The following is a 27,500-nucleotide window of genomic DNA, read 5'->3' as shown; positions in this document are numbered from 1 at the left end:
TGGTCATAACCTGGGTTCAACACATACTAGCCTAGTCATAACCTGGCTTCAATACATCGTAGCCTGGTTGTAACCTGGGTTCAATACATAGTAGCCTGGTCGTAAACTGGGTTCAATACATAGTAGCCTGGTCGTAACCTGGGTTCAACACATAATGCATTCTCTTGAGCTGTTGCTGAATTTAGTTTGATCAGTACAATTCAACCAATGGAATTCTGACAATGTCCCCCAAAAAGTGGAAACTCGATCTAAATCAAGATTTTTTAAAGTATTTCACATGTATTTGACCCAGGTCTGGTTATAGTTGAGCCAGGTTCTGATGTTGTCCTCAGAGGCCTGTCTGTCCTCAGCTGGACCAGAGGTCCCCGGTCACCCTGCTTAATGGACCCATCATGCTTATGATCTCCCAGTACAGCCATCGTCTAGAAATAGCTAACGGCCTGTTAGCTGGCCATCCATCCAGAGTAGTTCATTTCACGTCCTTTTATCAGTTCTGTTTATAACATAGTACGCCTTAAAATACCAGACTGGTCCTTTATCATGGTCGCAGTGCTGAGAGAGAGAGAGATACAGAGACAGAGATCTCAAGCTCACTGTAGCTACCTGAAACAGAGTGGGGCAGAGGTCAGTGTACACACACCATAGTTTGTGGATGGAAAGGTTGATATGGGGCGGCAGGGTGGCCTAGTGGTTAGAGCGTTGGACTAGTAACTAGTAACCGAAAGGTTGCAAGTTCAAATCCCCGAGCTGATGTTCTGCCTCTGAACAAGGCAGTTCACACACTGCCTTCATTGGCCGTCATTGAAAATAAGAATTTGTTCTTAACTGACTTGCCTAGTTAAATAAAGGTAAAATAAAAAGCTAAGTCAGCTGTACTTCACAGGTAGACTGTGAAGTTCTCTGGACCAACCTCAAGATAAAACAAGCTAGTGTAGATACCGCCTCTCACTCTCCTCTTTTAGTGTGTGTGTACAACAGCTCATGCTAGTGTGTGTGTACAACAGCTCGTACTAGTGTGTGTGTGTGTTTTGTTGCTGCCGTACCATAGCTACTGATAAAACTCTCATGTTCAGGTCTAAATGTTAGCTTTGCTCTAGGCGTTGAAATATTACACTCCTGTAATTGTGGTTATCCAACACCAGGGGGCAGTGTTTCAAATCTTTCTGAGAACTTTATTGGGTGAACAGCAGTGCTGCAGGAGATGATAAAACTCATGTTTTCACTGAATAACAGACTGTCCTGAGCTCCAGGGCGTGGCCTGTCTGAGGGCGTGGCCTGTCAGAGGGCGTGGCCTGTCTGCCTGTGTCTATGTCCCACATGATACCCCATTCCCTATGGGCCCTTGTCTAAAATAGTGAACTATATAGGGAATAGGGCCCTGATCCAAAGTAGTGAACTGTATAGGGAATAGGACCCTGGTCAGATGTAGTGCACTATATAAGGAATAGGGTGCCGTCTCGGCCCAGTCTGCCAGAGAAGACTAGTCTTAGGTTGGCAGACAAGACAAGCCCCTCCCGTGGGCATGCGCATGTGTTTTGTGTGGTAATACGTGTGTGTTTGTGTCTGTCCCTGATACAATCTGTGTGGCTTGGAGCACACACACACACACACCGAACACACCCAAACACAGTGTCAGGTGATGGGTCCATCTGCTTCTCTGGACCTAATAAAAACAACAGGTGATGGACAGGGTTTCCCTCACTTCCTGCTTCACACAGACAGACAGACAGACAGACAGACAGACAGACAGACAGACAGACAGACACACACACACACACACACACACACACACACACAGACATGCTCTAGAGGTCCGGGTCTAGCCAGGGTGGGATTGGAGGCAATCAATGTGTCACTGACGGAGCAATTATTTAATTTAGTAACATTAGCAAGCGTTCCGTGTTGGTGTGTGTGTGTGGGTGGGCTCTCTTGGTGAGCCAGACATGGGTGGGGTGGTGAATAGGATTTATACAAGAGAGTAGTTTGTTGGAAATAGATTAGAAATTGTATACAGTGTCCTGGAAAGCCTAACCTGACCAGACCAGAGCAGACAGACAGACAACATGCCAAACCAGGGTATATAGACAACGCAGCCAGACATCTATCATCAGGCTGAGCTTGACATTAATCCATTGTTGTTAGGTGACCTCCCTTACGTTGTGTTGTTATTTTCCAGGACAGCGTTATGAAACTGTTATGAAACTTTGTATGACTCATGTACTGCAAAGGAAACCGAGAAGGTATACTTCACTATACTGTACTTCATATATCTACTGCTGTCTGAGGAACAGAGATGGTATACTTCACTATACTGTACTTCATATATCTACTGCTGTCTGAGGAACAGAGATGGTATACTCCACTATACTGTACTTCATATATCTACTGCTGTCTGAGGAACAGAGATGGTATACTTCACTATACTGTACTTCATATATCTACTGCTGTCTGAGGAACAGAGATGGTATACTCCACTATACTGTACTTCATATATCTACTGCTGTCTGAGGAACAGAGATGGTATACTCCACTATACTGTGCATCCGTTTCAGGGGGTTCAACACTCTAGACCCATTTCAGGCAGGCCACAAGGCACAGGGCAAGCCCCTGGTTGTATCCCATGATCCATTATGTCTCTGGTCTAAAGTAATGCACTTTATAGGGAATAGGGCCCTGGTCTAATATAGTGTACTATATAGGGAATAGGGCCCTGGTCTAATATAGTGTACTATAAAGGGAATAGGGCCCTGGTCTAAAGTAGTGCACTATATAGGGAATAGGTCCCTGGTCTAAAGTAGTGTACTATATAGGGAATAGGGTGCCGTTTGGACACAACCCCTTTCCTCAGCCTCCTGTCATAAAATATGGGAGTTTGGTTATCAGAGAGTGGTTGGGTGAGGGGCTTCCAGGAGAGGGGTTGGATGAGGGGCTTCCAGGAGAGGGGGGCTTCCAGGAGAGGGGTTGGGTGAGGGGCTTCTAGGAGAGTGGTTGGGTGAGGGGCTTCCAGGAGAGAGGGACTTCCAGGAGAGGGGGGCTTCCAGGAGAGGGGTTGGGTGAGGGGCTTCCAGGAGAGGGGGGCTTCCAGGAGAGGGGTTGGGTGAGGGGCTTCCAGGAGAGGGGTTGGGTGAGGGGCTTACAGGAGAGGGGTTGGGTGAGGGGCTTCCAGGAGAGGGGGCTTCCAGGAGAGTGGTTGGGTGAGGGGCTTCCAGGAGAGTGGTTGGGTGAGGGGCTTCCAGGAGAGAGGTTGGGTGAGGGGCTTCCAGGAGAGGGGGGCTTCCAGGAGAGTGGTTGGGTGAGGGGCTTCCAGGAGAGTGGTTGGGTGAGGGGCTTCCAGGAGAGGGGTTGGATGAGTGGCTTCCAGGAGAGAGGTTGGGTGAGGGGCTTCCAGGAGAGGGGGGCTTCCAGGAGAGTGGTTGGGTGGGGGGCATCCAGGAGAGAGGGGCTTCCAGGAGAGGGGGGCTTCCAGGAGAGGGGTTGGATGAGGGGCTTCCAGGAGAGGGGTTGGGGATGGGCTTCCAGGAGAAGTGTTCGGGAGGGGCTTCCAGGAGAGGGGTTGGGGATGGGCTTCCAGGAGAAGTGTTCGGGAGGGGCTTCCAGGAGAAGTGTTCGGGAGGGGCTTCCAGGAGGAGTGTTGGGGAGGGGCTTTTTTTAAATTTTACCTTTCTTTTACTAGGCAAGTCAGTTAAGAACAAATTCTTACTTTCAATGACGGCCTAGGAACAGTGGGTTAACTGCCTGTTCAGGGGCAGAACGACAGATTTGTATCTTGTCAGCTCGGGGGTTTGAACTCGCAACCTTCCGGTTACTAGTCCAACGCTCTAACCACTAGGCTACCCTGCCGGAGGGGCTTCCAGGAGAGGGGTTGGGTGAGGGGCTTCCAGGAGAGAGGGGCTTCCAGGAGAGTGGTTGGATGAGGGGCTTCCAGGAGAGTGGTTGGATGAGGGGCTTCCAGGAGAGTGGTTGGATGAGGGGCTTCCAGGAGAAGTGTTGGGGAGGGGCTTCCAGGAGAGGTGTTGGGGGAGGGGCTTCCAGGAGAGTGGTTGGGTGAGGGGCTTCCAGGAGAAGTGTTGGGGAGGGGCTTCCAGGAGAAGTGTTGGGGAGGGGCTTCCAGGAGAGGTGTTGGGGGAGGGGCTTCCAGGAGAGTGGTTGGGTGAGGGGCTTCCAGGAGAGTGGTTGGATGAGGGGCTTCCAGGAGAAGTGTTGGGGAGGGGCTTCCAGGAGAAGTGTTGGGGATGGGCTTCCAGGAGAGGTGTTGGGGGAGGGGCTTCCAGGAGAAGTGTTGGAAGGGGCTTCCAGGAGAAGTGTTGGGGGAGGGGCTTCCAGGAGAAGTGTTGGGGAAGAGCTTCCAGGAGAAGTGTTGGGGAGGGGCTTCCAGGAGAAGTGTTGGGGAGGAGCTTCCAGGAGAGGTGTTGGGGAGGAGCTTCCAGGAGAGGTGTTGGGGGAGGGGCTTCCAGGAGAAGTGTTGGGGAGGAGCTTCCAGGAGAGGTGTTGGGGGAGGGGCTTCCAGGAGAGGAAGGAAAGAGAGGGGAACAATAGTACAGGTGTGCATCAAGGAGGAAAGGAGAGAGGAGGATAATTACCCTGTTTCTGGTTGATTTATTCATTGTAACTAGACCAGAGAGAGAGAGGAGGGGGAGGGAGGGAGGGTGGACGGACGGATGGATGGATGGAAGGGGGGGGAAGGGAGAGAGAAAGATAATTACCCTCTCTCTGGGTTGATTTATTGTAACCAGACCAGAGGGAGGGGTAGAAAGGGGGTTTGATACAACTTTAGTACTCTACAGGTCACACCTGGTTAAGAGAGGTGGAGGGGGAGGGTGTTATTAAAAAGGATTGTTTCACAGTTTGGCCAAGGAGAAAGAGAAAATGGCAATAAAACAGACTATATAAAAAAAGGGCTGAGATCTGGGCTCTGTTCCCAGGCTGGGCCCTACGTTGTTAATGGGTGCCCTGTAGAGTGTCAAGCTGTCAGTATGGAGCCTTGGCCTCAGGCTCACCAGCTATTGACTCTTGTGTGTGTTCAGTTCAGCTAGCCACCTCTAGCCGTGCTAACAGCTCTGTATTCATGCTGTTTTCAGTTCAGCTAGCCACCTCTAGCCGTGCTAACAGCTCTGTATTCATGCTGTTTTCAGTTCAGCTAGCCACCTCTAGCCGTGCTAACAGCTCTGTATTCATGCTGTTTTCAGTTCAGCTAGCCACCTCTAGCCGTGCTAACAGCTCTGTATTCATGCTGTTTTCAGTTCAGCTAGCCACCTCTAGCCGTGCTAACAGCTCTGTATTCATGCTGTTTTCAGTTCAGCTAGCCACCTCTAGCCGTGCTAACAGCTCTGTATTCATGCTGTGTTCAGTTCAGATAGCCACCTCTAGCCGTGCTAACAGCTCTGTATTCATGCTGTGTTCAGTTCAGATAGCCACCTCTAGCCGTGCTAACAGCTCTGTATTCATGCTGTTTTCAGTTCAGCTAGCCACCTCTAGCCGTGCTAACAGCTCTGTATTCATGCTGTTTTCAGTTCAGCTAGCCACCTCTAGTCGTGCTAACAGCTCTGTATTCATGCTGTGTTCAGTTCAGCTAGCCACCTCTAGCCGTGCTAACAGCTCTGTATTCATGCTGTGTTCAGTTCAGCTAGCCACCTCTAGCCGTGCTAACAGCTCTGTATTCATGCTGTTTTCAGTTCAGCTAGCCACATCTAGCCGTGCTAACAGCTCTGTATTCATGCTGTGTTCAGTTCAGCTAGCCACCTCTAGCCGTGCTAACAGCTCTGTATTCATGCTGTTTTCAGTTCAGCTAGCCACCTCTAGCCGTGCTAACAGCTCTGTATTCATGCTGTTTTCAGTTCAGCTAGCCACCTCTAGCCGTGCTAACAGCTCTGTATTCATGCTGTGTTCAGTTCAGCTAGCCACCTCTAGCCGTGCTAACAGCTCTGTATTCATGCTGTTTTCAGTTCAGCTAGCCACCTCTAGCCGTGTTAACAGCTCTGTATTCATGCTGTGTTCGGTTCAGCTAGCCACCTCTAGCCGTGCTAACAGCTCTGTATTCATGCTGTGTTCAGTTCAGCTAGCCACCTCTAGCCGTGCTAACAGCTCTGTATTCATGCTGTGTTCAGTTCAGCTAGCCACCTCTAGCCGTGCTAACAGCTCTGTATTCATGCTGTGTTCAGTTCAGCTAGCCACCTCTAGCCGTGCTAACAGCTCTGTATTCATGCTGTGTTCAGTTCAGCTAGCCACCTCTAGCCGTGCTAACAACTCTGTATTCATGCTGGGTTCAGTTCAGCTAGCCACCTCTAGCCGTGCTAACAGCTCTGTAAGTACAGTATACTATCTGTGTGTATGCAGTTCACCCAGCCTCCGCCAGCCGTGCTAACAGCAATATAAATATACAATCTGTGTGTATGTAGTTCACCAAGCCTCCGCTATCCGTGCTAACAGCAATATAAATATACAATCTGTGTGTATGCAGTTCACCCAGCCTCCGCTAGGTGTGCTAACAGCAATATAAATATACAATCTGTGTGTATGTAGTTCACCCAGCCTCCGCTATCTGTGCTAACAGCAATATAAATATACAATCTGTGTGTATGTAGTTCACCCAGCCTCCGCTAGCTGTGCTAACAGCTCACCTACTAGACTACAGTACCACATCGGTGGCTGCAGCAGCCAAGGTCACCAGTTGAGAGAGAGACCTCCAGATTATAAAGGATTAAGAGTGAGGGAGTATTATTCCACCCTGCCATGCAGCAGGCTAGAGGCTACAGCATACAGCATACAGCATACAGCACACACACACACACACACACACACACACACACACACACACACACACACACATACACATACACAGGCTTCTACTAATCAGGTCTTTAAAAGAGAGCCAGACTTCATCGCAAATGGATGTAGTGCAGTATTTTTGACCAGAGCACTACTGAACTACACACACAGCTGTCAAAAGTAGTGCACTGTATAGGGTATAGGGGCAACCTCCCCTCCCTCCCTCCCTCCCTCCCTCCCTCCCTATCCCTCCCTCCCTCCCTCCCTCCCTCCCTCCCTCCCTCCCTCCCTCCCTCCCTCCCTCCCTCCCTCCCTCCCTCCCTCCCTCCCTCCCTCCCTCCCTCCCTCCCTCCCTCCCTCCCTCCCTCCCTCCCTCCCTCCCTCTCTCTCTCTCCATCTCTATTCCCTCTATCCTCCTCCCTCTCTCCTCACTCTCTCTCTCTCCCTCTCTATTCCCTCTATCCTCCTCCCTCTCTCCTCGCTCTCTCCTCACTCTCTCCCTCTCTATTCCCTCTATCCCCCTCCCTCTCTCTCTCTCTCTCCTCCCTCTCTCCTCACTCTCTCTCTCTCCCTCTCTATTCCCTCTATCCTCCTCCCTCTCTATCTGACGGGAGGTGCCATGTGGAGGTATTGTGCAATCTGTTGTCAGTAACTGTCCTCATGGGCCTTCCTTGTTGGATGCTGTGTGTGTGTGTTAAGAGAGATTCAATGTAGTAGTGTGTGTATGTTGACTCATAAACTTTTGTCATTGATTGAAAGATTATTGATTGTAAGCCGATCTTGAATAGATTATCTGACTCACATGATGTCACAAACACATTCCTATATCCTGACGCGTAGTAAGGCATCACCAGGAAGGTTTAACCGACCAATCGACGCCATGCCTTTTCAACAGCATGGATTAGCAGTGATCCTGCAGCTCTCTGAGAACTGAGTAAGTCCCTCCCCATCCCCTTCATATTACTGGACCATAAAGAGATTACAGGACCGACCAGGACCAAAGCATCTGTACTAGGCTCAGGATGGTAGATGGTGAATGCGGGGAGAGAGGGAGAGAGAGAGAGAGACAGAGAGAGAGACAGAGCGAGAGAGACAGAGAGAGAGACAGAGAGACAGAGAGAGAGAGAGACAGAGAGAGAGAGACAGAGAAAGAGAGAGACAGAGAGAGAGACAGAGCGAGAGAGACAGAGAGAGAGAGAGAGAGAGAGAGAGAGAGAGAGAGAGAAAGAGAGAGAGCAGGACGGTAGGGGGTAGGGGGAAGGTTGGAGAACAGTGTTGGGGGGTGCCCTCCGTCAGTGTAGCTGCAGACGATGCAGAGGTGGTCAGAGTGCACACTAGCAGCAACTATAGAACAGGGACTACAAGGAGAAGAGCATAGTAGGGCGCCTACCTAGTGTATAGAATGGCCGTAGCCCCGAGTGACTGAGTGAGTGAACCAGACGTAGAGTACCATAGAGAGTGTATCAGGTGGATGCTGAGAGAGAGAGGCCTACAACCTGACGATAAGAAGGAAGGAAGGAAGGAACGTGAGGAGTACCTGACTGCAACTCGTCATGGCCTTGGCCTGCCTGAGCTGTGTATCACTCAGATCTAGAGGTATGGTACTGTCTGGGCTGTGTATTTATCAGATCTAGAGGTATGGTACTGTGTATCTATTAGATCTAGAGGAATGGTACTGTGTGTCTCTCAGATCTAGAGGAATGGTACTGTGTATCTCTCAGATTTAGAGGTATGGTACTGTGTATCTATCAGATCTAGAGGTATGGTATTGTGTATCTATCAGATCTAGAGATATGGTACTGTCTATCTCTCAGAACTAGAGGTATGGTACTGTCTGGGCTATCTCTCAGATCTAGAGGTATGGTACTGTGTATCTCTCAGATCTAGAGGTATGGTACTGTGTATCTCTCAGATCTAGAGGTATGGTACTGTGTATCTATTAGAGGTATGGTACTGTGTATCTATCAGATCTAGAGGTATGGTACTGTGTATCTATTAGATCTAGAGGTATGGTACTGTGTATCTATTAGATCTAGAGGTATGGTACTGTGTATCTATCAGAGGTATGGTACTGTGTATCTATCAGATCTAGAGGTATGGTACTGTGTATCTATTAGATCTAGAGGTATGGTACTGTGTATCTATCAGATCTAGAGGTATGGTACTGTGTGTCTATCAGATCTAGAGGTATGGTACTGTGTATCTATTAGATCTAGAGGTATGGTACTGTGTATCTATTAGATCTAGAGGTATGGTACTGTGTATCTATCAGATCTAGAGGTATGGTACTGTGTATCTATTAGATCTAGAGGTATGGTACTGTGTATCTATTAGATCTAGAGGTATGGTACTGTGTATCTCTCAGATCTAGAGGTATGGTACTGTGTGTCTATTACATCTAGAGGTATGGTACTGTGTATCTCTCAGATCTAGAGTTATGGTACTGTGTATCTATCAGATCTAGAGGTATGGTACTGTCTGGGCTGTGTATCTCTCAGATCTAGAGGTATGGCACTGTGTATCTATTAGATCTAGAGGTATGGTACTGTGTATCTATCAGATCTAGAGGTATGGTACTGTGTATTTATCAGATCTAGAGGTATGGTACTGTGTATCTATCAGATCTAGAGGTATGGTACTGTGTATCTATCAGATCTAGAGGTATGGTACTGTGTATCTATCAGATCTAGAGGTATGGTACTGTCTGGGCTGTGTCTCTCTCAGATCTAGAGGTATGGTACAGTCTGGGCTGTGTATCTATCAGATCTAGAGGTATGGTACTGTGTATTTATCAGATCTAGAGGTATGGTACTGTGTATCTCTGAGATCTAGAGGTATGGTACTGTGTATCTATCAGATCTAGAGGTATGGTACTGTGTATCTATCAGATCTAGAGTTATGGTACTGTGTATCTATCAGATCTAGAGGTATGGTACTGTGTATCTATCAGATCTAGAGGTATGGTACTGTGTATCTATCAGATCTAGAGGTATGGTACTGTGTATCTATCAGATCTAGAGGTATGGTACTGTCTGGGCTGTGTCTCTCTCAGATCTAGAGGTATGGTACAGTCTGGGCTGTGTATCTATCAGATCAAATCAAATCAAATCAAATCAAATTTTATTTGTCACATACACATGGTTAGCAGATGTTAATGCGAGTGTAGCGAAATGCTTGTGCTTCTAGTTCCGACAATGCAGTAATAACAAGTAATCTAACTAACAATTCCAAAACTACTGTCTTGTACACAGTGTAAGGGGATAAAGAATATGTACATAAGGATATATGAATGAGTGATGGTACAGAGCAGCATAGGCAAGATACAGTAGATGGTATCGAGTACAGTATGTACAAATGAGATGAGTATGTAAACAAAGTGGCATAGTTTAAAGTGGCTAGTGATACATGTATTACATAAGGATACAGTCGATGATATAGAGTACAGTATATACGTATGCATATGAGATTAATAATGTAGGGTAAGTAACATTATATAAGGTAGCATTGTTTAAAGTGGCTAGTGATATATTTACATCATTTCCCATCAATTCCCATTATTAAAGTGGCTGGAGTTGAGTCAGTGTCAGTGTGTTGGCAGCAGCCACTCAGTGTTAGTGGTGGCTGTTTAACAGTCTGATGGCCTTGAGATAGAAGCTGTTTTTCAGTCTCTCGGTCCCAGCTTTGATGCACCTGTACTGACCTCGCCTTCTGGATGATAGCGGGGTGAACAGGCAGTGGCTCGGGTGGTTGATGTCCTTGATGATCTTTATGGCCTTCCTGTGACATCGGGTGGTGTAGGTGTCCTGGAGGGCAGGTAGTTTGCCCCCGGTGATGCGTTGTGCAGACCTCACTACCCTCTGGAGAGCCTTACGGTTGAGGGCGGTGAAGTTGCCATACCAGGCGGTGATACAGCCCGCCAGGATGCTCTCGATTGTGCATCTGTAGAAGTTTGTGAGTGCTTTTGGTGACAAGCCAAATTTCTTCAGCCTCCTGAGGTTGAAGAGGCGCTGCTGCGCCTTCTTCACGATGCTGTCTGTGTGAGTGGACCAATTCAGTTTGTCTGTGATGTGTATGCCGAGGAACTTAAAACTTGCTACCCTCTCCACTACTGTTCCATCGATGTGGATAGGGGGGTGTTCCCTCTGCTGTTTCCTGAAGTCCACAATCATCTCCTTAGTTTTGTTGACGTTGAGTGTGAGGTTATTTTCCTGACACCACACTCCGAGGGCCCTCACCTCCTCCCTGTAGGCCGTCTCGTCGTTGTTGGTAATCAAGCCTACCACTGTTGTGTCGCCGGCAAACTTGAAGATTGAGTTGGAGGCGTGCGTGGCCACGCAGTCATGGGTGAACAGGGAGTACAGGAGAGGGCTCAGAACGCACCCTTGTGGGGCCCCAGTGTTGAGGATCAGCGGGGAGGAGATGTTGTTGCCTACCCTCACCACCTGGGGGCGGCCCGTCAGGAAGTCCAGTACCCAGTTGCACAGGGCGGGGTCGAGACCCAGGGTCTCGAGCTTGATGACGAGCTTGGAGGGTACTATGGTGTTGAATGCCGAGCTGTAGTCGATGAACAGCATTCTCACATAGGTATTCCTCTTGTCCAGATGGGTTAGGGCAGTGTGCAGTGTGGTTGAGATTGCATCGTCTGTGGACCTATTTGGGCGGTAAGCAAATTGGAGTGGGTCTAGGGTGTCAGGTAGGGTGGAGGTGATATGGTCCTTGACTAGTCTCTCAAAGCACTTCATGATGACGGATGTGAGTGCTACGGGGCGGTAGTCGTTTAGCTCATTTACCTTAGCTTTCTTGGGAACAGGAACAATGGTGGCCCTCTTGAAGCATGTGGGAACAGCAGACTGGTATAGGGATTGATTGAATATGTCCGTAAACACACCGGCCAGCTGGTCTGCGCATGCTCTGAGGGCGCGGCTGGGGATGCCGTCTGGGCCTGCAGCCTTGCGAGGGTTAACACGTTTAAATGTCTGAATCACCTCGGCTGCAGTGAAGGAGAGACCGCATGTTTTCGTTGCAGGTCGTGTCAGTGGCACTGTATTGTCCTCAATGCGGGCAAAAAAGTTATTTAGTCTGCCTGGGAGCAAGACATCCTGGTCCGTGACTGGGCTGGATTTCTTCCTGTAGTCCGTGATTGACTGTAGACCCTGCCACATGCCTCTTGTGTCTGAGCCGTTGAATTGAGATTCTACTTTGTCTCTGTACTGGCGCTTAGCTTGTTTGATAGCCTTGCGGAGGGAATAGCTGCACTGTTTGTATTCGGTCATGTTACCAGACACCTTGCCCTGATTAAAAGCAGTGGTTCGCGCTTTCAGTTTCACACGAATGCTGCCATCAATCCACGGTTTCTGGTTAGGGAATGTTTTAATCGTTGCTATGGGAACGACATCTTCAACGCACGTTCTAATGAACTCGCACACCGAATCAGCGTATTCGTCAATGTTGTTATCTGACGCAATACGAAACATCTCCCAGTCCACGTGATGGAAGCAGTCTTGGAGTGTGGAGTCAGCTTGGTCGGACCAGCGTTGGACAGACCTCAGCGTGGGAGCCTCTTGTTTTAGTTTCTGTCTGTAGGCAGGGATCAACAAAATGGAGTCGTGGTCAGCTTTTCCGAAAGGGGGGCGGGGCAGGGCCTTATATGCGTCGCGGAAGTTAGAGTAACAATGATCCAAGGTCTTTCCACCCCTGGTTGCGCAATCGATATGCTGATAAAATTTAGGGAGTCTTGTTTTCAGATTAGCCTTGTTAAAATCCCCAGCTACAATGAATGCAGCCTCCGGATAAATCGTTTCCAGTTTGCAGAGAGTTAAATAAAGTTTGTTCAGAGCCATCGATGTGTCTGCTTGGGGGGGGATATATACGGCTGTGATTATAATCGAAGAGAATTCTCTTGGTAGATAATGCGGTCTACATTTGATTGTGAGGAATTCTAAATCAGGTGAACAGAAGGATTTGAGTTCCTGTATGTTTCTTTCATCACACCATGTCACGTTGGCCATGAGGCATACATACGCCCCCGCCCCTCTTCTTACCAGAAAGATGTTTGTTTCTGTCAGCGCGATGCGTGGAGAAACCCGTTGGCTGCACCGCTTCGGATAGAGTCTCTCCAGTGAGCCATGTTTCAGTGAAGCAAAGGACGTTACAGTCTCTGATGTCCCTCTGGAATGCTACCCTTGCTCGGATTTCATCAACCTTGTTGTCAAGAGACTGGACATTGGCAAGAAGAATGCTAGGGAGTGGTGCACGGTGTGCCCGTCTCCGGAGTCTGACCAGAAGACCGCCTCGTTTCCCTCTCTTTCGGAGTCGATTTTTTGGGTCGCTGCATAGGATCCACTCCGTTGTCCTGTTTGTAAGGCAGAACACAGGATCCGCGTCGCGAAAAACATATTCTTGGTCGTACTGATGGTGAGTTGACGCTGATCTTATATTCAGTAGTTCTTCTCGACTGTATGTAATGAAACCTAAGATGACCTGGGGTACTAATGTAAGAAATAACACGTAAAAAAACTAAAAACTGCATAGTTTCCTAGGAACGCGAAGCGAGGCGGCCATCTCTGTCGGCGCCGGAAGTGTGTGGTACTGTGTATCTATCAGATCTAGAGGTATGGTAATGTGTATCTCTGAGATCTAGAGGTATGGTACTGTGTGTCTATTAGATCTAGAGGTATGGTACTGTGTGTCTATTAGATCTAGAGGTATGGTACTGTGTGTCTATTAGATCTAGAGGTATGGTACTGTCTGGGCTGTGTATCGCTCAGATCTAGAGGGATGGTACTGTGTATCTGTCAGATATAGAGGTATGGTACTGTGTATCTCTCAGATCTAGAGGGATGGTACTGTGTATCTCTCAGATCTAGAGGTATGGTACTGTGTATCTATCAGATCTAGAGGTATGGTACTGTGTATCTATCAGATCTAGAGGTATGGTACTGTGTATCTATCAGATCTAGAGGTATGGTACTGTCTGGGCTGTGTATTTATCAGATCTAGAGGTATGGTACTGTCTGGGCTGTGTGTCTCTCAGATCTAGAGTTATGGTACTGTGTGTCTATTAGATCTAGATTTATAACCTGTGGGGAAAAAAACAATATTATGACATGGGTCAAAAATATACTATTCTCTTTTTCAAAATCACTTCCTCTGAGCTCTCAGCTCTAGGTTATCGGTATGTATGGTACTGTGTATCTATCAGATCTAGAGGTATGGTACTGTGTATCTATCAGATCTAGAGGTATGGTACTGTGTATCTATCAGATCTAGAGGTATGGTACTGTGTATCTATCAGATCTAGAGGTATGGTACTGTCTGGGCTGTGTCTCTCTCAGATGTAGAGGTATGGTACAGTCTGGGCTGTGTATCTATCAGATCTAGAGGTATGGTACTGTGTATCTATCAGATCTAGAGTTATGGTACTGTGTATCTATCAGATCTAGAGGTATGGTACTGTGTATCTATCAGATCCAGAGGTATGGTACTGTGTATCTATCAGATCTAGGTTATCGGTTTGTTATCGGTTTTGTTTTCTAAAAGCCTTGGAGTTTCTGGACTTTCTCATCGCATAGTAACAGGGAGGTTTTCCTGTGTTCAACAGAGGACCAACCCCGTCCCTTTGACCTGATCCACTGGAGTGACATTTAAACATCAGTTTGTCAAAGCTCTCTAGGCTATTGGTTTTTTCTTCTAAAAGTTCCTGAAAGCGCCGTTCCCATATGTAGCCCAGTGTTAATACATGGGCTGAGGCCTGGGTAGGACACGTCTCAACTGGTTGGAATAATTAAAGGGCAGAAGTAGCAGTCTGGGGGGAAATGAGGAAACCAGAGCTTTAAAGATAGAGGAGAGGACAGCTTTAAAGTCTTCTAAGGCTCCGGGGGGAGAGGATGATTGTGGGAAAGAGTCTATCTGCTTTTTGGCAAATGTCCCTTAGATGAACTGGCTTCTTCTGATGGAGTCCGATGAGTGTGTAGATTAGAAAGGGTAAACCAGTGAGATTGTATGTGTGTGTGTGTGCGTAGATTAGCAGTACTTTAAGAGATTGTGTAGATTAGGAATGAGAGTTAATATGTAGATTAAGAGAAAGATTGTGTGTGTAGATTAAACATGAGAGAGTGAGGGTGTATGTAGATTACACAGAAGACAGTGAGGGTGTTTTTAGATTACACAGAAGACAGTGAGGGTGTTTTTAGATTACACAGAAGACAGTAGATTAAACGGTATGAGGCTCCTATAGGAGCAAGAGACATGAAGAGCAGTACTACAGCACCATTTCCTGTGGCATGTGCATGAGTGTGACTGGGCTTGATATACTGTACAGTGGCTTGCGAAACTATTCACCCCCCTTGGCATTTTTCCTATTTTGTTGCCTTACAACCTGGAATTAAAATGGATTTTGGGGGGGGGGGGGTTGTATCATTTGTATCATGCTGCCACCACCATGCTTCACTGTGGGGATGGTGTTCTCAGGGTGATGAGAGGTGTTGGGTTTACGGCAGACATAGCGTTTTCCTTGATGGCCAAAAAGCTCCATTTTAGTCTCATCTGACCAGAGTACCTTCTTCCATGTGTTTAGGGAGTCTCCCACAAGCCGTCTGGAAAACACCAAACGTGTTTGCTTATTTTTTTCTTTGAAGCAATGGCTTTTTTCTGGCCACTCTTCCATAAATCCCAGCTCTGTGGAGTGTACGGCTTAAAGTGGTCCTACGGACAGATACTCCAGCTCTGTGGAGTGTACGGCTTAAAGTGGTCCTACGGACAGATACTCCAGCTCTGTGGAGTGTACGGCTTAAAGTGGTCCTACGGACAGATACTCCAACTCTGTGGAGTGTACGGCTTAAAGTGGTCCTACGGACAGATACTCCAGCTCTGTGGAGTGTACGGCTTAAAGTGGTCCTACGGACAGATACTCCAGCTCTGTGGAGTGTACGGCTTAAAGTGGTCCTACGGACAGATACTCCAGCTCTGTGGAGTGTACGGCTTAAAGTGGTCCTACGGACAGATACTCCAGCTCTGTGGAGTGTACGGCTTAAAGTGGTCCTACGGACAGATACTCCAGCTCTGTGGAGTGTACGGCTTAAAGTGGTCCTACGGACAGATACTCCAGCTCTGTGGAGTGTACGGCTTAAAGTGGTCCTACGGACAGATACTCCAGCTCTGTGGAGTGTACGGCTTAAAGTGGTCCTACGGACAGATACTCCAGCTCTGTGGAGTGTACGGCTTAAAGTGGTCCTACGGACAGATACTCCAGCTCTGTGGAGTGTACGGCTTAAAGTGGTCCTACGGACAGATACTCCAGCTCTGTGGAGTGTACAGCTTAAAGTGGTCCTACGGACAGATACTCCAGCTCTGTGGGGGGTACGGCTTAAAGTGGTCCTACGGACAGATACTCCAGCTCTGTGGAGGGTACGGCTTAAAGTGGTCCTACGGACAGATACTCCAGCTCTGTGGAGTGTACGGCTTAAAGTGGTCCTACGGACAGATACTCCAGCTCTGTGGAGTGTACGGCTTAAAGTGGTCCTACGGACAGATACTCCAGCTCTGTGGAGTGTACGGCTTAAAGTGGTCCTACGGACAGATACTCCAGCTCTGTGGAGTGTACGGCTTAAAGTGGTCCTACGGACAGATACTCCAGCTCTGTGGAGTGTACGGCTTAAAGTGGTCCTACGGACAGATACTCCAGCTCTGTGGAGTGTACGGCTTAAAGTGGTCCTACGGACAGATACTCCAGCTCTGTGGAGTGTACGGCTTAAAGTGGTCCTACGGACAGATACTCCAGCTCTGTGGAGTGTACGGCTTAAAGTGGTCCTACGGACAGATACTCCAGCTCTGTGGAGTGTACGGCTTAAAGTGGTCCTACGGACAGATACTCCAGCTCTGTGGAGTGTACAGCTTAAAGTGGTCCTACGGACAGATACTCCAGCTCTGTGGGGGGTACGGCTTAAAGTGGTCCTACGGACAGATACTCCAGCTCTGTGGAGGGTACGGCTTAAAGTGGTCCTACGGACAGATACTCCAGCTCTGTGGAGTGTACGGCTTAAAGTGGTCCTACGGACAGATACTCCAGCTCTGTGGAGTGTACGGCTTAAAGTGGTCCTACGGACAGATACTCCAGCTCTGTGGAGTGTACGGCTTAAAGTGGTCCTACGGACAGATACTCCAGCTCTGTGGAGTGTACGGCTTAAAGTGGTCCTACGGACAGATACTCCAGCTCTGTGGAGGGTACGGCTTAAAGTGGTCCTACGGACAGATACTCCAGCTCTGTGGAGTGTACGGCTTAAAGTGGTCCTACGGACAGATACTCCAGCTCTGTGGAGTGTACGGCTTAAAGTGGTCCTATGGACAGATACTCCAGCTCTGTGGAGGGTACGGCTTAAAGTGGTCCTACGGACAGATACTCCAATCTACACTGTGGAGCTTTGCAGCTCCTTCTGTGTTATCTTTGGTCTCTTTGTTGCCTCTCTGAGAGATATGCTGCAGCAGATGATGCTTAATGCTTTTCTCACGTGTTACACAGGTTGACATCTCTACTTCAGGACGTGGTCACCTCTTTAATGGCATTGAGTTGTATGGCATCCTGCAGACCTGCAGTTGGAACGTCTAAACCCTTGGACTAACCATATACTGTCAGGTGACCCCACTCTATATCCTGAGCCTATGTAACCTGTTGGTTGGCTAGTTTACACAGCTTATTACAGTTTAATAACTTTTAAATGGTGTCTATAGTCTTGATGTGGTGTCTATAGTCAACAACAGTCCCATAACAGGACCCAGCAGTATTTGGTGAAAGCATAGCTGAGCGTTGCTGTATCGTTGTGGGATTATCAAACACTATCAGGATCACCTTTAGGTAGCCAGCTGTGAGGAACAGACAGATATACAGGCCGCTGCCGTCCGCCGTCCGCCCATCCCCCACTCTGCTGTCGGAGATAGAGAGAGAGAGAGCGAGGGAGAGAGAGAGAGAGAGAGAGCGAGGGAGAGAGAGTGAGAGAGAGAGAGAGCGAGGGAGAGAGAGAGAGAGAGAGAGAGCGAGGGAGAGAGAGAGCGCGAGGGAGAGAATGAGAGAGAGAGCGAGGGAGAGAATGAGAGAGAGATTCCCACACAGACAGTATTTTTCCACATTTTGAATGTATCACAATGTCACTATGGAAAAAGCTTCTGCAGGGGTGATTAACTATACTGACCTCTGTGTTATTATCTGACTATGGAGACCTGCAGGGGTGATGAACTATACTGACCTCTGTGTTATTATCTGACTATGGAGACCTGCAGGGGTGATTAACTATACTGACCTCGGTGTTATTATCTGACTATGGAGACCTGCAGGGGTGATTAACTATACTGACCTCGGTGTTATTATCTGACTATGGAGACCTGCAGGGGTGATTAACTATACTGACCTCTGTGTTATTATCTGACTATGGAGACCTGCAGGGGTGATTAACTATACTGACCTCTGTGTTATTATCTGACTATGGAGACCTGCAGGGGTGATTAACTATACTGACCTCGGTGTTATTATCTGACTATGGAGACCTGCAGGGGTGATTAACTATACTGACCTCTGTGTTATTATCTGACTATGGAGACCTGCAGGGGTGATGAACTATACTGACCTCCGTGTTATTATCTGACTATGGAGACCTGCAGGGGTGATTAACTATACTGACCTCTGTGTTATTATCTGACCTTGGAGACCTGCAGGGGTGATTAACTATACTGACCTCTGTGTTATTATCTGACTATGGAGACCTGCAGGGGTGATAAACTATACTGACCTCTGTGTTATTATCTGACTATGGAGACCTGCAGGGGTGATTAACTATACTGACCTCTGTGTTATTATCTGACTATGGAGACCTGCAGGGGTGATTAACTATACTGACCTCGGTGTTATTATCTGACTATGGAGACCTGCAGGGGTGATTAACTATACTGACCTCTGTGTTATTATCTGACTATGGAGACCTGCAGGGGTGATGAACTATACTGACCTCTGTGTTATTATCTGACTATGGAGACCTGCAGGGGTGATTAACTATACTGACCTCTGTGTTATTATCTGACTATAGAGACCTGCAGGGGTGATGAACTATACTGACCTCTGTGTTATTATCTGACTATGGAGACCTGCAGGGGTGATTAACTATACTGACCTCTGTGTTATTACCTGACTATGGAGACCTGCAGGGGTGATGAACTATACTGACCTCTGTGTTATTATCTGACTATGGAGACCTGCAGGGGTGATTAACTATACTGACCTCTGTGTTATTATCTGACTATGGAGACCTGCAGGGGTGATGAACTATACTGACCTCTGTGTTATTATCTGACTATGGAGACCTGCAGGGGTGATTAACTATACTGACCTCTGTGTTATTATCTGACTATGGAGACCTGCAGGGGTGATGAACTATACTGACCTCTGTGTTTTTACCTGACTATGGAGACCTGCAGGGGTGATTAACTATACTGACCTCTGTGTTATTATCTGACTATGGAGACCTGCAGGGTGATTAACTATACTGACCTCTGTGTTATTATCTGACTATGGAGACCTGCAGGGGTGATTAACTATACTGACCTCTGTGTTATTATCTGACTATGGAGACCTGCAGGGGTGATTAACTATACTGACCTCGGTGTTATTATTTGACCTTGGAGACCTGCAGGGGTGATTAACTATACTGACCTCTGTGTTATTATCTGACTATGGAAACCTGCAGGGGTGATTAACTATACTGACCTCTGTGTTATTATCTGACCTTGGAGACCTGCAGGGGTGATTAACTATACTGACCTCTGTGTTATTATCTGACTATGGAGACCTGCAGGGGTGATTAACTATACTGACCTCGGTGTTATTATTTGACCTTGGAGACCTGCAGGGGTGATTAACTATACTGACCTCTGTGTTATTATCTGACTATGGAAACCTGCAGGGGTGATTAACTATACTGACCTCTGTGTTATTATCTGACCTTGGAGACCTGCAGGGGTGATTAACTATACTGACCTCTGTGTTATTATCTGACTATGGAGACCTGCAGGGGTGATGAACTATACTGACCTCCGTGTTATTATCTGACTATGGAGACCTGCAGGGGTGATTAACTATACTGACCTCTGTGTTATTATCTGACCTTGGAGACCTGCAGGGGTGATTAACTATACTGACCTCTGTGTTATTATCTGACTATGGAGACCTGCAGGGGTGATAAACTATACTGACCTCTGTGTTATTATCTGACTATGGAGACCTGCAGGGGTGATTAACTATACTGACCTCTGTGTTATTATCTGACTATGGAGACCTGCAGGGGTGATTAACTATACTGACCTCGGTGTTATTATCTGACTATGGAGACCTGCAGGGGTGATTAACTATACTGACCTCTGTGTTATTATCTGACTATGGAGACCTGCAGGGGTGATGAACTATACTGACCTCTGTGTTATTATCTGACTATGGAGACCTGCAGGGGTGATTAACTATACTGACCTCTGTGTTATTATCTGACTATAGAGACCTGCAGGGGTGATGAACTATACTGACCTCTGTGTTATTATCTGACTATGGAGACCTGCAGGGGTGATTAACTATACTGACCTCTGTGTTATTACCTGACTATGGAGACCTGCAGGGGTGATGAACTATACTGACCTCTGTGTTATTATCTGACTATGGAGACCTGCAGGGGTGATTAACTATACTGACCTCTGTGTTATTATCTGACTATGGAGACCTGCAGGGGTGATGAACTATACTGACCTCTGTGTTATTATCTGACTATGGAGACCTGCAGGGGTGATTAACTATACTGACCTCTGTGTTATTATCTGACTATGGAGACCTGCAGGGGTGATGAACTATACTGACCTCTGTGTTTTTACCTGACTATGGAGACCTGCAGGGGTGATTAACTATACTGACCTCTGTGTTATTATCTGACTATGGAGACCTGCAGGGTGATTAACTATACTGACCTCTGTGTTATTATCTGACTATGGAGACCTGCAGGGGTGATTAACTATACTGACCTCTGTGTTATTATCTGACTATGGAGACCTGCAGGGGTGATTAACTATACTGACCTCGGTGTTATTATTTGACCTTGGAGACCTGCAGGGGTGATTAACTATACTGACCTCTGTGTTATTATCTGACTATGGAAACCTGCAGGGGTGATTAACTATACTGACCTCTGTGTTATTATCTGACCTTGGAGACCTGCAGGGGTGATTAACTATACTGACCTCTGTGTTATTATCTGACTATGGAGACCTGCAGGGGTGATTAACTATACTGACCTCTGTGTTATTATCTGACTATGGAGACCTGCAGGGGTGATTAACTATACTGACCTCTGTGTTATTATCTGACAATGGAGACCTGCAGGGGTGATTAACTATACTGACCTCTGTGTTATTATCTGACTATGGAGACCTGCAGGGGTGATTAACAATACTGACCTCTGTGTTATTATTTGACCTTGGAGACCTGCAGGGGTGAATAACTATACTGACCTCTGTGTTATTATCTGACTATGGAGACCTGCAGGGGTGATTAACTATACTGACCTCTGTGTTATAATCTGACTATGGAGACCTGCAGGGGTGATTAACTATACTGACCTCGGTGTTATTATTTGACCTTGGAGACCTGCAGGGGTGATTAACTATACTGACCTCTGTGTTATTATCTGACTATGGAGACCTGCAGGGGTGATGAACTATACTGACCTCTGTGTTATTATCTGACTATGGAGACCTGCAGGGGTGATTAACTATACTGACCTCTGTGTTATTATCTGACTATGGAGACCTGCAGGGGTGATTAACTATACTGACCTCGGTGTTATTATCTGACTATGGAGACCTGCAGGGGTGATTAACTATACTGACCTCGGTGTTATTATCTGACTATGGAGACCTGCAGGGGTGATTAACTATACTGACCTCTGTGTTATTATCTGACTATGGAGACCTGCAGGGGTGATTAACTATACTGACCTCTGTGTTATTATCTGACTATGGAGACCTGCAGGGGTGATTAACTATACTGACCTCGGTGTTATTATCTGACTATGGAGACCTGCAGGGGTGATTAACTATACTGACCTCTGTGTTATTATCTGACTATGGAGACCTGCAGGGGTGATGAACTATACTGACCTCCGTGTTATTAGGGGCGGCAGCGTAGCCTAGTGGTTAGAGCGTTGGACTAGTAACCGGAAGGTTGCGAGTTCAAACCCCCGAGCTGACAAGGTACAAATCTGTCGTTCTGCCCCTGAACAGGCAGTTAACCCACTGTTCCCAGGCCGTCATTGAAAATAAGAATTTGTTCTTAACTGACTTGCCTGGTTAAATAAAGGTAAAATAAATAAAAAAATTAAAAAAAAATATCTGACTATGGAGACCTGCAGGGGTGATTAACTATACTGACCTCTGTGTTATTATCTGACTATGGAGACCTGCAGGGGTGATTAACTATACTGACCTCGGTGTTATTATCTGACTATGGAGACCTGCAGGGGTGATTAACTATACTGACCTCTGTGTTATTATCTGACTATGGAGACCTGCAGGGGTGATTAACTATACTGACCTCTGTGTTATTATCTGACTATTGAGACCTGCAGGGGTGATTAACTATACTGACCTCGGTGTTATTATCTGACTATGGAGACCTGCAGGGGTGATTAACTATACTGACCTCTGTGTTATTATCTGACTATGGAGACCTGCAGGGGTGATGAACTATACTGACCTCCGTGTTATTATCTGACTATGGAGACCTGCAGGGGTGATTAACTATACTGACCTCTGTGTTATTATCTGACCTTGGAGACCTGCAGGGGTGATTAACTATACTGACCTCTGTGTTATTATCTGACTATGGAGACCTGCAGGGGTGATAAACTATACTGACCTCTGTGTTATTATCTGACTATGGAGACCTGCAGGGGTGATTAACTATACTGACCTCTGTGTTATTATCTGACTATGGAGACCTGCAGGGGTGATTAACTATACTGACCTCGGTGTTATTATCTGACTATGGAGACCTGCAGGGGTGATTAACTATACTGACCTCTGTGTTATTATCTGACTATGGAGACCTGCAGGGGTGATGAACTATACTGACCTCTGTGTTATTATCTGACTATGGAGACCTGCAGGGGTGATTAACTATACTGACCTCTGTGTTATTATCTGACTATAGAGACCTGCAGGGGTGATGAACTATACTGACCTCTGTGTTATTATCTGACTATGGAGACCTGCAGGGGTGATTAACTATACTGACCTCTGTGTTATTACCTGACTATGGAGACCTGCAGGGGTGATGAACTATACTGACCTCTGTGTTATTATCTGACTATGGAGACCTGCAGGGGTGATTAACTATACTGACCTCTGTGTTATTATCTGACTATGGAGACCTGCAGGGGTGATGAACTATACTGACCTCTGTGTTATTATCTGACTATGGAGACCTGCAGGGGTGATTAACTATACTGACCTCTGTGTTATTATCTGACTATGGAGACCTGCAGGGGTGATGAACTATACTGACCTCTGTGTTATTATCTGACTATGGAGACCTGCAGGGGTGATTAACTATACTGACCTCTGTGTTTTTACCTGACTATGGAGACCTGCAGGGGTGATTAACTATACTGACCTCTGTGTTATTATCTGACTATGGAGACCTGCAGGGTGATTAACTATACTGACCTATGTGTTATTATCTGACTATGGAGACCTGCAGGGGTGATTAACTATACTGACCTCTGTGTTATTATCTGACTATGGAGACCTGCAGGGGTGATTAACTATACTGACCTCGGTGTTATTATTTGACCTTGGAGACCTGCAGGGGTGATTAACTATACTGACCTCTGTGTTATTATCTTACTATGGAAACCTGCAGGGGTGATTAACTATACTGACCTCTGTGTTATTATCTGACCTTGGAGACCTGCAGGGGTGATTAACTATACTGACCTCTGTGTTATTATCTGACTATGGAGACCTGCAGGGGTGATTAACTATACTGACCTCTGTGTTATTATCTGACTATGGAGACCTGCAGGGGTGATTAACTATACTGACCTCTGTGTTATTATCTGACTATGGAGACCTGCAGGGGTGATTAACAATACTGACCTCTGTGTTATTATTTGACCTTGGAGACCTGCAGGGGTGAATAACTATACTGACCTCTGTGTTATTATCTGACTATGGAGACCTGCAGGGGTGATTAACTATACTGACCTCTGTGTTATAATCTGACTATGGAGACCTGCAGGGGTGATTAACTATACTGACCTCGGTGTTATTATTTGACCTTGGAGACCTGCAGGGGTGATTAACTATACTGACCTCTGTGTTATTATCTGACTATGGAGACCTGCAGGGGTGATGAACTATACTGACCTCTGTGTTATTATCTGACTATGGAGACCTGCAGGGGTGATTAACTATACTGACCTCGGTGTTATTATCTGACTATGGAGACCTGCAGGGGTGATTAACTATACTGACCTCTGTGTTATTATCTGACTATGGAGACCTGCAGGGGTGATTAACTATACTGACCTCTGTGTTATTATCTGACTATGGAGACCTGCAGGGGTGATTAACTATACTGACCTCGGTGTTATTATCTGACTATGGAGACCTGCAGGGGTGATGAACTATACTGACCTCCGTGTTATTATCTGACTATGGAGACCTGCAGGGGTGATGAACTATACTGACCTCCGTGTTATTATCTGACTATGGAGACCTGCAGGGGTGATTAACTATACTGACCTCTGTGTTATTATCTGACCTTGGAGACCTGCAGAGGTGATTAACTATACTGACCTCTGTGTTATTATCTGACTATGGAGACCTGCAGGGGTGATGAACTATACTGACCTCCGTGTTATTATCTGACTATGGAGACCTGCAGGGGTGATTAACTATACTGACCTCTGTGTTATTATCTGACCTTGGAGACCTGCAGAGGTGATTAACTATACTGACCTCTGTGTTATTATCTGACTATGGAGACCTGCAGGGGTGATGAACTATACTGACCTCTGTGTTATTATCTGACTATGGAGACCTGCAGGGGTGATTAACTATACTGACCTCTGTGTTATTATCTGACTATGGAGACCTGCAGGGGTGATTAACTATACTGACCTCGGTGTTATTATCTGACTATGGAGACCTGCAGGGGTGATTAACTATACTGACCTCTGTGTTATTATCTGACTATGGAGACCTGCAGGGGTGATGAACTATACTGACCTCTGTGTTATTATCTGACTATGGAGACCTGCAGGGGTGATGAACTATACTGACCTCTGTGTTATTATCTGACTATGGAGACCTGCAGGGGTGATTAACTATACTGACCTCTGTGTTATTATCTGACTATGGAGACCTGCAGGGGTGATTAACTATACTGACCTCGGTGTTATTATCTGACTATGGAGACCTGCAGGGGTGATTAACTATACTGACCTCTGTGTTATTATCTGACTATGGAGACCTGCAGGGGTGATGAACTATACTGACCTCTGTGTTATTATCTGACTATGGAGACCTGCAGGGGTGATTAACTATACTGACCTCTGTGTTATTATCTGACTATGGAGACCTGCAGGGGTGATTAACTATACTGACCTCTGTGTTATTATCTGACTATGGAGACCTGCAGGGGTGATGAACTATACTGACCTCTGTGTTATTATCTGACTATGGAGACCTGCAGGGGTGATTAACTATACTGACCTCTGTGTTATTACCTGACTATGGAGACCTGCAGGGGTGATTAACTATACTGACCTCTGTGTTATTATCTGACTATGGAGACCTGCAGGGGTGATTAACTATACTGACCTCTGTGTTATTATCTGACTATGGAGACCTGCAGGGGTGATTAACTATACTGACCTCTGTGTTATTATCTGACTATGGAGACCTGCAGGGGTGATTAACAATACTGACCTCTGTGTTATTATTTGACCTTGGAGACCTGCAGGGGTGATTAACTATACTGACCTCTGTGTTATTATCTGACTATGGAGACCTGCAGGGGTGATTAACTATACTGACCTCTGTGTTATTATCTGACTATGGAGACCTGCAGGGGTGATTAACTATACTGACCTCCGTGTTATTTACTCAGGATGATTATGTACAGTACAATAATATCCTCTCTCCTACAACAGTTTTCTAAACACAACCCCCCTCCTCAACCCACCCACTCACACACACACACACACACCATGACCCCCTCATCACCAGCACCAATGCGCTGGCTGTGTGTTCTACTCTGTTCTGACCCAGATTTGTCTGCACTAATACTTTTCACCACTAATGACTTGTATATCTGCTGCAGCTGCACTAGGAAGAGAGAGAGAGGAGGGGCTGTGGCATCTGGACTATCTGAGCTATATCTGCCTGCTGCATTATACAGCCCTGTTACAGCCCTGTTTACAGCCCTGTTTACAGCCCTGTTACAGCCCTGTTACGGCCCTGTTACGGCCCTCTTACAGCCCTGTTTACAGCCCTGTTACGGCCCTGTTACGGCCCTGTTTACAGCCCTGTTACGGCCCTGTTACAGCCCTGTTACAGCCTTCAATATCATTACTGTAGAACTGCTGCATTATTACAGCCCTGTTACGGCCCTGTTACAGCCCTATTACAGCCCTGTTTACAGCCCTGTTACATCCCTGTTACAGCCCGGTTTACAGCCCTGTTACATCCCTGTTACAGCCCTGTTTACAGCCCTGTTTACAGCCCTGTTTACATCCCTGTTACAGCCCTGTTACGACCCTGTTACGGCCCTGTTACAGCCCTGTTACAGCCCTGTTTACAGCCCTGTTACATCCCTGTTACCAGCCCTGTTACCAGCCCTGTTACATCCCTGTTACAGCCCGGTTTACAGCCCTGTTACATCCCTGTTACAGCCCTGTTTACAGCCCTGTTACATCCCTGTTTACAGCCCTGTTACGGCCCTGTTACGGCCCTGTTACAGCCCTGTTTACAGCCCTGTTTACAGCCCTGTTACGGCCTTGTTTACGGCCCTGTTGCGGCCCTGTTACAGCCCTTTTACGGCCCTGCTACGGCCCTGTTACAGCCCTGTCACAGCCCTGTTACAGCCCTGTTACAGCCCGGTTACAGCCCTGTTACATCCCTGTTACGGCCCTGTTACAGCCCTGTTACGGCCCTGTTACGGCCCTGTTACGGCCCTGTTACATCCCTGTTACAGCCCCGTTACATCCCTGTTACGGCCCTGTTACAGCCCTGTTACAGCCCTGTTACAGCCTTTTATATCATTACTATAGAGCTGCTCAGAAACACGTGTCAAATACAGACCATTTTCTGAAGCATACAGAGCTAAATGGTGTACAGTCGTGGCCAAAAGTTTTGAGATTGACACAAATATACATTTTCACAAAGTCTGCTGCCTCAGTTTGTATGATGGCAATTTGCATATACTCCAGAATGTTATGAAGAGTGGTCAGATGAATTGCAATTCAAGTCCCTCTTTTGCCATGCAAATTAACTGAATCCCCAAAAAACATTTCCACCGCATTTCAGCCCTGCCACAAAAGGACCAGCTGACCGTGATTCTCTTGTTAACACAGGTGTGAGTGTTGATGAGGACATGACTGGAGATCACTCTGTCATGCTGATTGAGTTTGAATAACAGACTGGAAGCTTCA

The 27,500-nt window shown here is 46.9% G+C and overlaps 3 protein-coding genes across 3 annotated transcripts in view; 1 reads left to right on the top strand and 2 right to left on the bottom strand.

The window, feature by feature from the left end:
- Positions 1 to 1,319, bottom strand: part of LOC139402474 (paraneoplastic antigen Ma6E-like) — an 11,534-nt gene extending 10,215 nt beyond the window's left edge. The window contains exon 1 of the mRNA XM_071146434.1: positions 1,236 to 1,319. Coding sequence (XP_071002535.1) covers positions 1,236 to 1,319 — 84 coding nt within the window. The remainder of the gene's footprint in view (positions 1 to 1,235) is intronic.
- Positions 1,320 to 2,879: 1,560 nt separating this feature from the next.
- On the bottom strand, positions 2,880 to 4,549 carry LOC139402472 (uncharacterized). The gene is made up of 2 exons (XM_071146433.1): positions 3,835 to 4,549; positions 2,880 to 3,616 (listed from the first exon to the last, which is right to left on the bottom strand). The coding sequence occupies exons 1-2, from the start codon at positions 4,547 to 4,549 to the stop codon at positions 2,880 to 2,882; spliced, it is 1,452 nt and encodes a 483-aa protein (XP_071002534.1).
- A 3,742-nt stretch (positions 4,550 to 8,291) lies between these two features.
- The window catches only part of LOC139402475 (actin remodeling regulator NHS-like), a 49,350-nt gene continuing 30,141 nt past the window's right edge, over positions 8,292 to 27,500 (top strand). The window contains exon 1 of the mRNA XM_071146435.1: positions 8,292 to 8,361. Coding sequence (XP_071002536.1) covers positions 8,319 to 8,361 — 43 coding nt within the window. The 5' untranslated portion in view covers positions 8,292 to 8,318. The remainder of the gene's footprint in view (positions 8,362 to 27,500) is intronic.

This window comes from Oncorhynchus clarkii, unplaced genomic scaffold, assembly GCF_045791955.1.
Source record: "Oncorhynchus clarkii lewisi isolate Uvic-CL-2024 unplaced genomic scaffold, UVic_Ocla_1.0 unplaced_contig_5542_pilon_pilon, whole genome shotgun sequence".
In the NCBI taxonomy this organism is placed as follows: domain Eukaryota; kingdom Metazoa; phylum Chordata; class Actinopteri; order Salmoniformes; family Salmonidae; genus Oncorhynchus; species Oncorhynchus clarkii.
The sequence above is the reverse complement of the archived record's forward strand: the minus strand, read 5'-3'. Positions and strand labels throughout refer to the sequence as shown.

Bases quoted from the DNA above. Each gene is read 5' to 3' on its own strand.
- LOC139402472 (XM_071146433.1), bottom strand. From the start codon at position 4,549: ATGCACACCTGTACTATTGTTCCCCTCTCTTTCCTTCCTCTCCTGGAA. The intron at 3,617-3,834 runs GTAGCCTAGTGG...TCCTCCTGGAAG, and splicing joins CTGGAAGCCCCTCCGGCAGG to CCCCTCCCGAACACTTCTCC.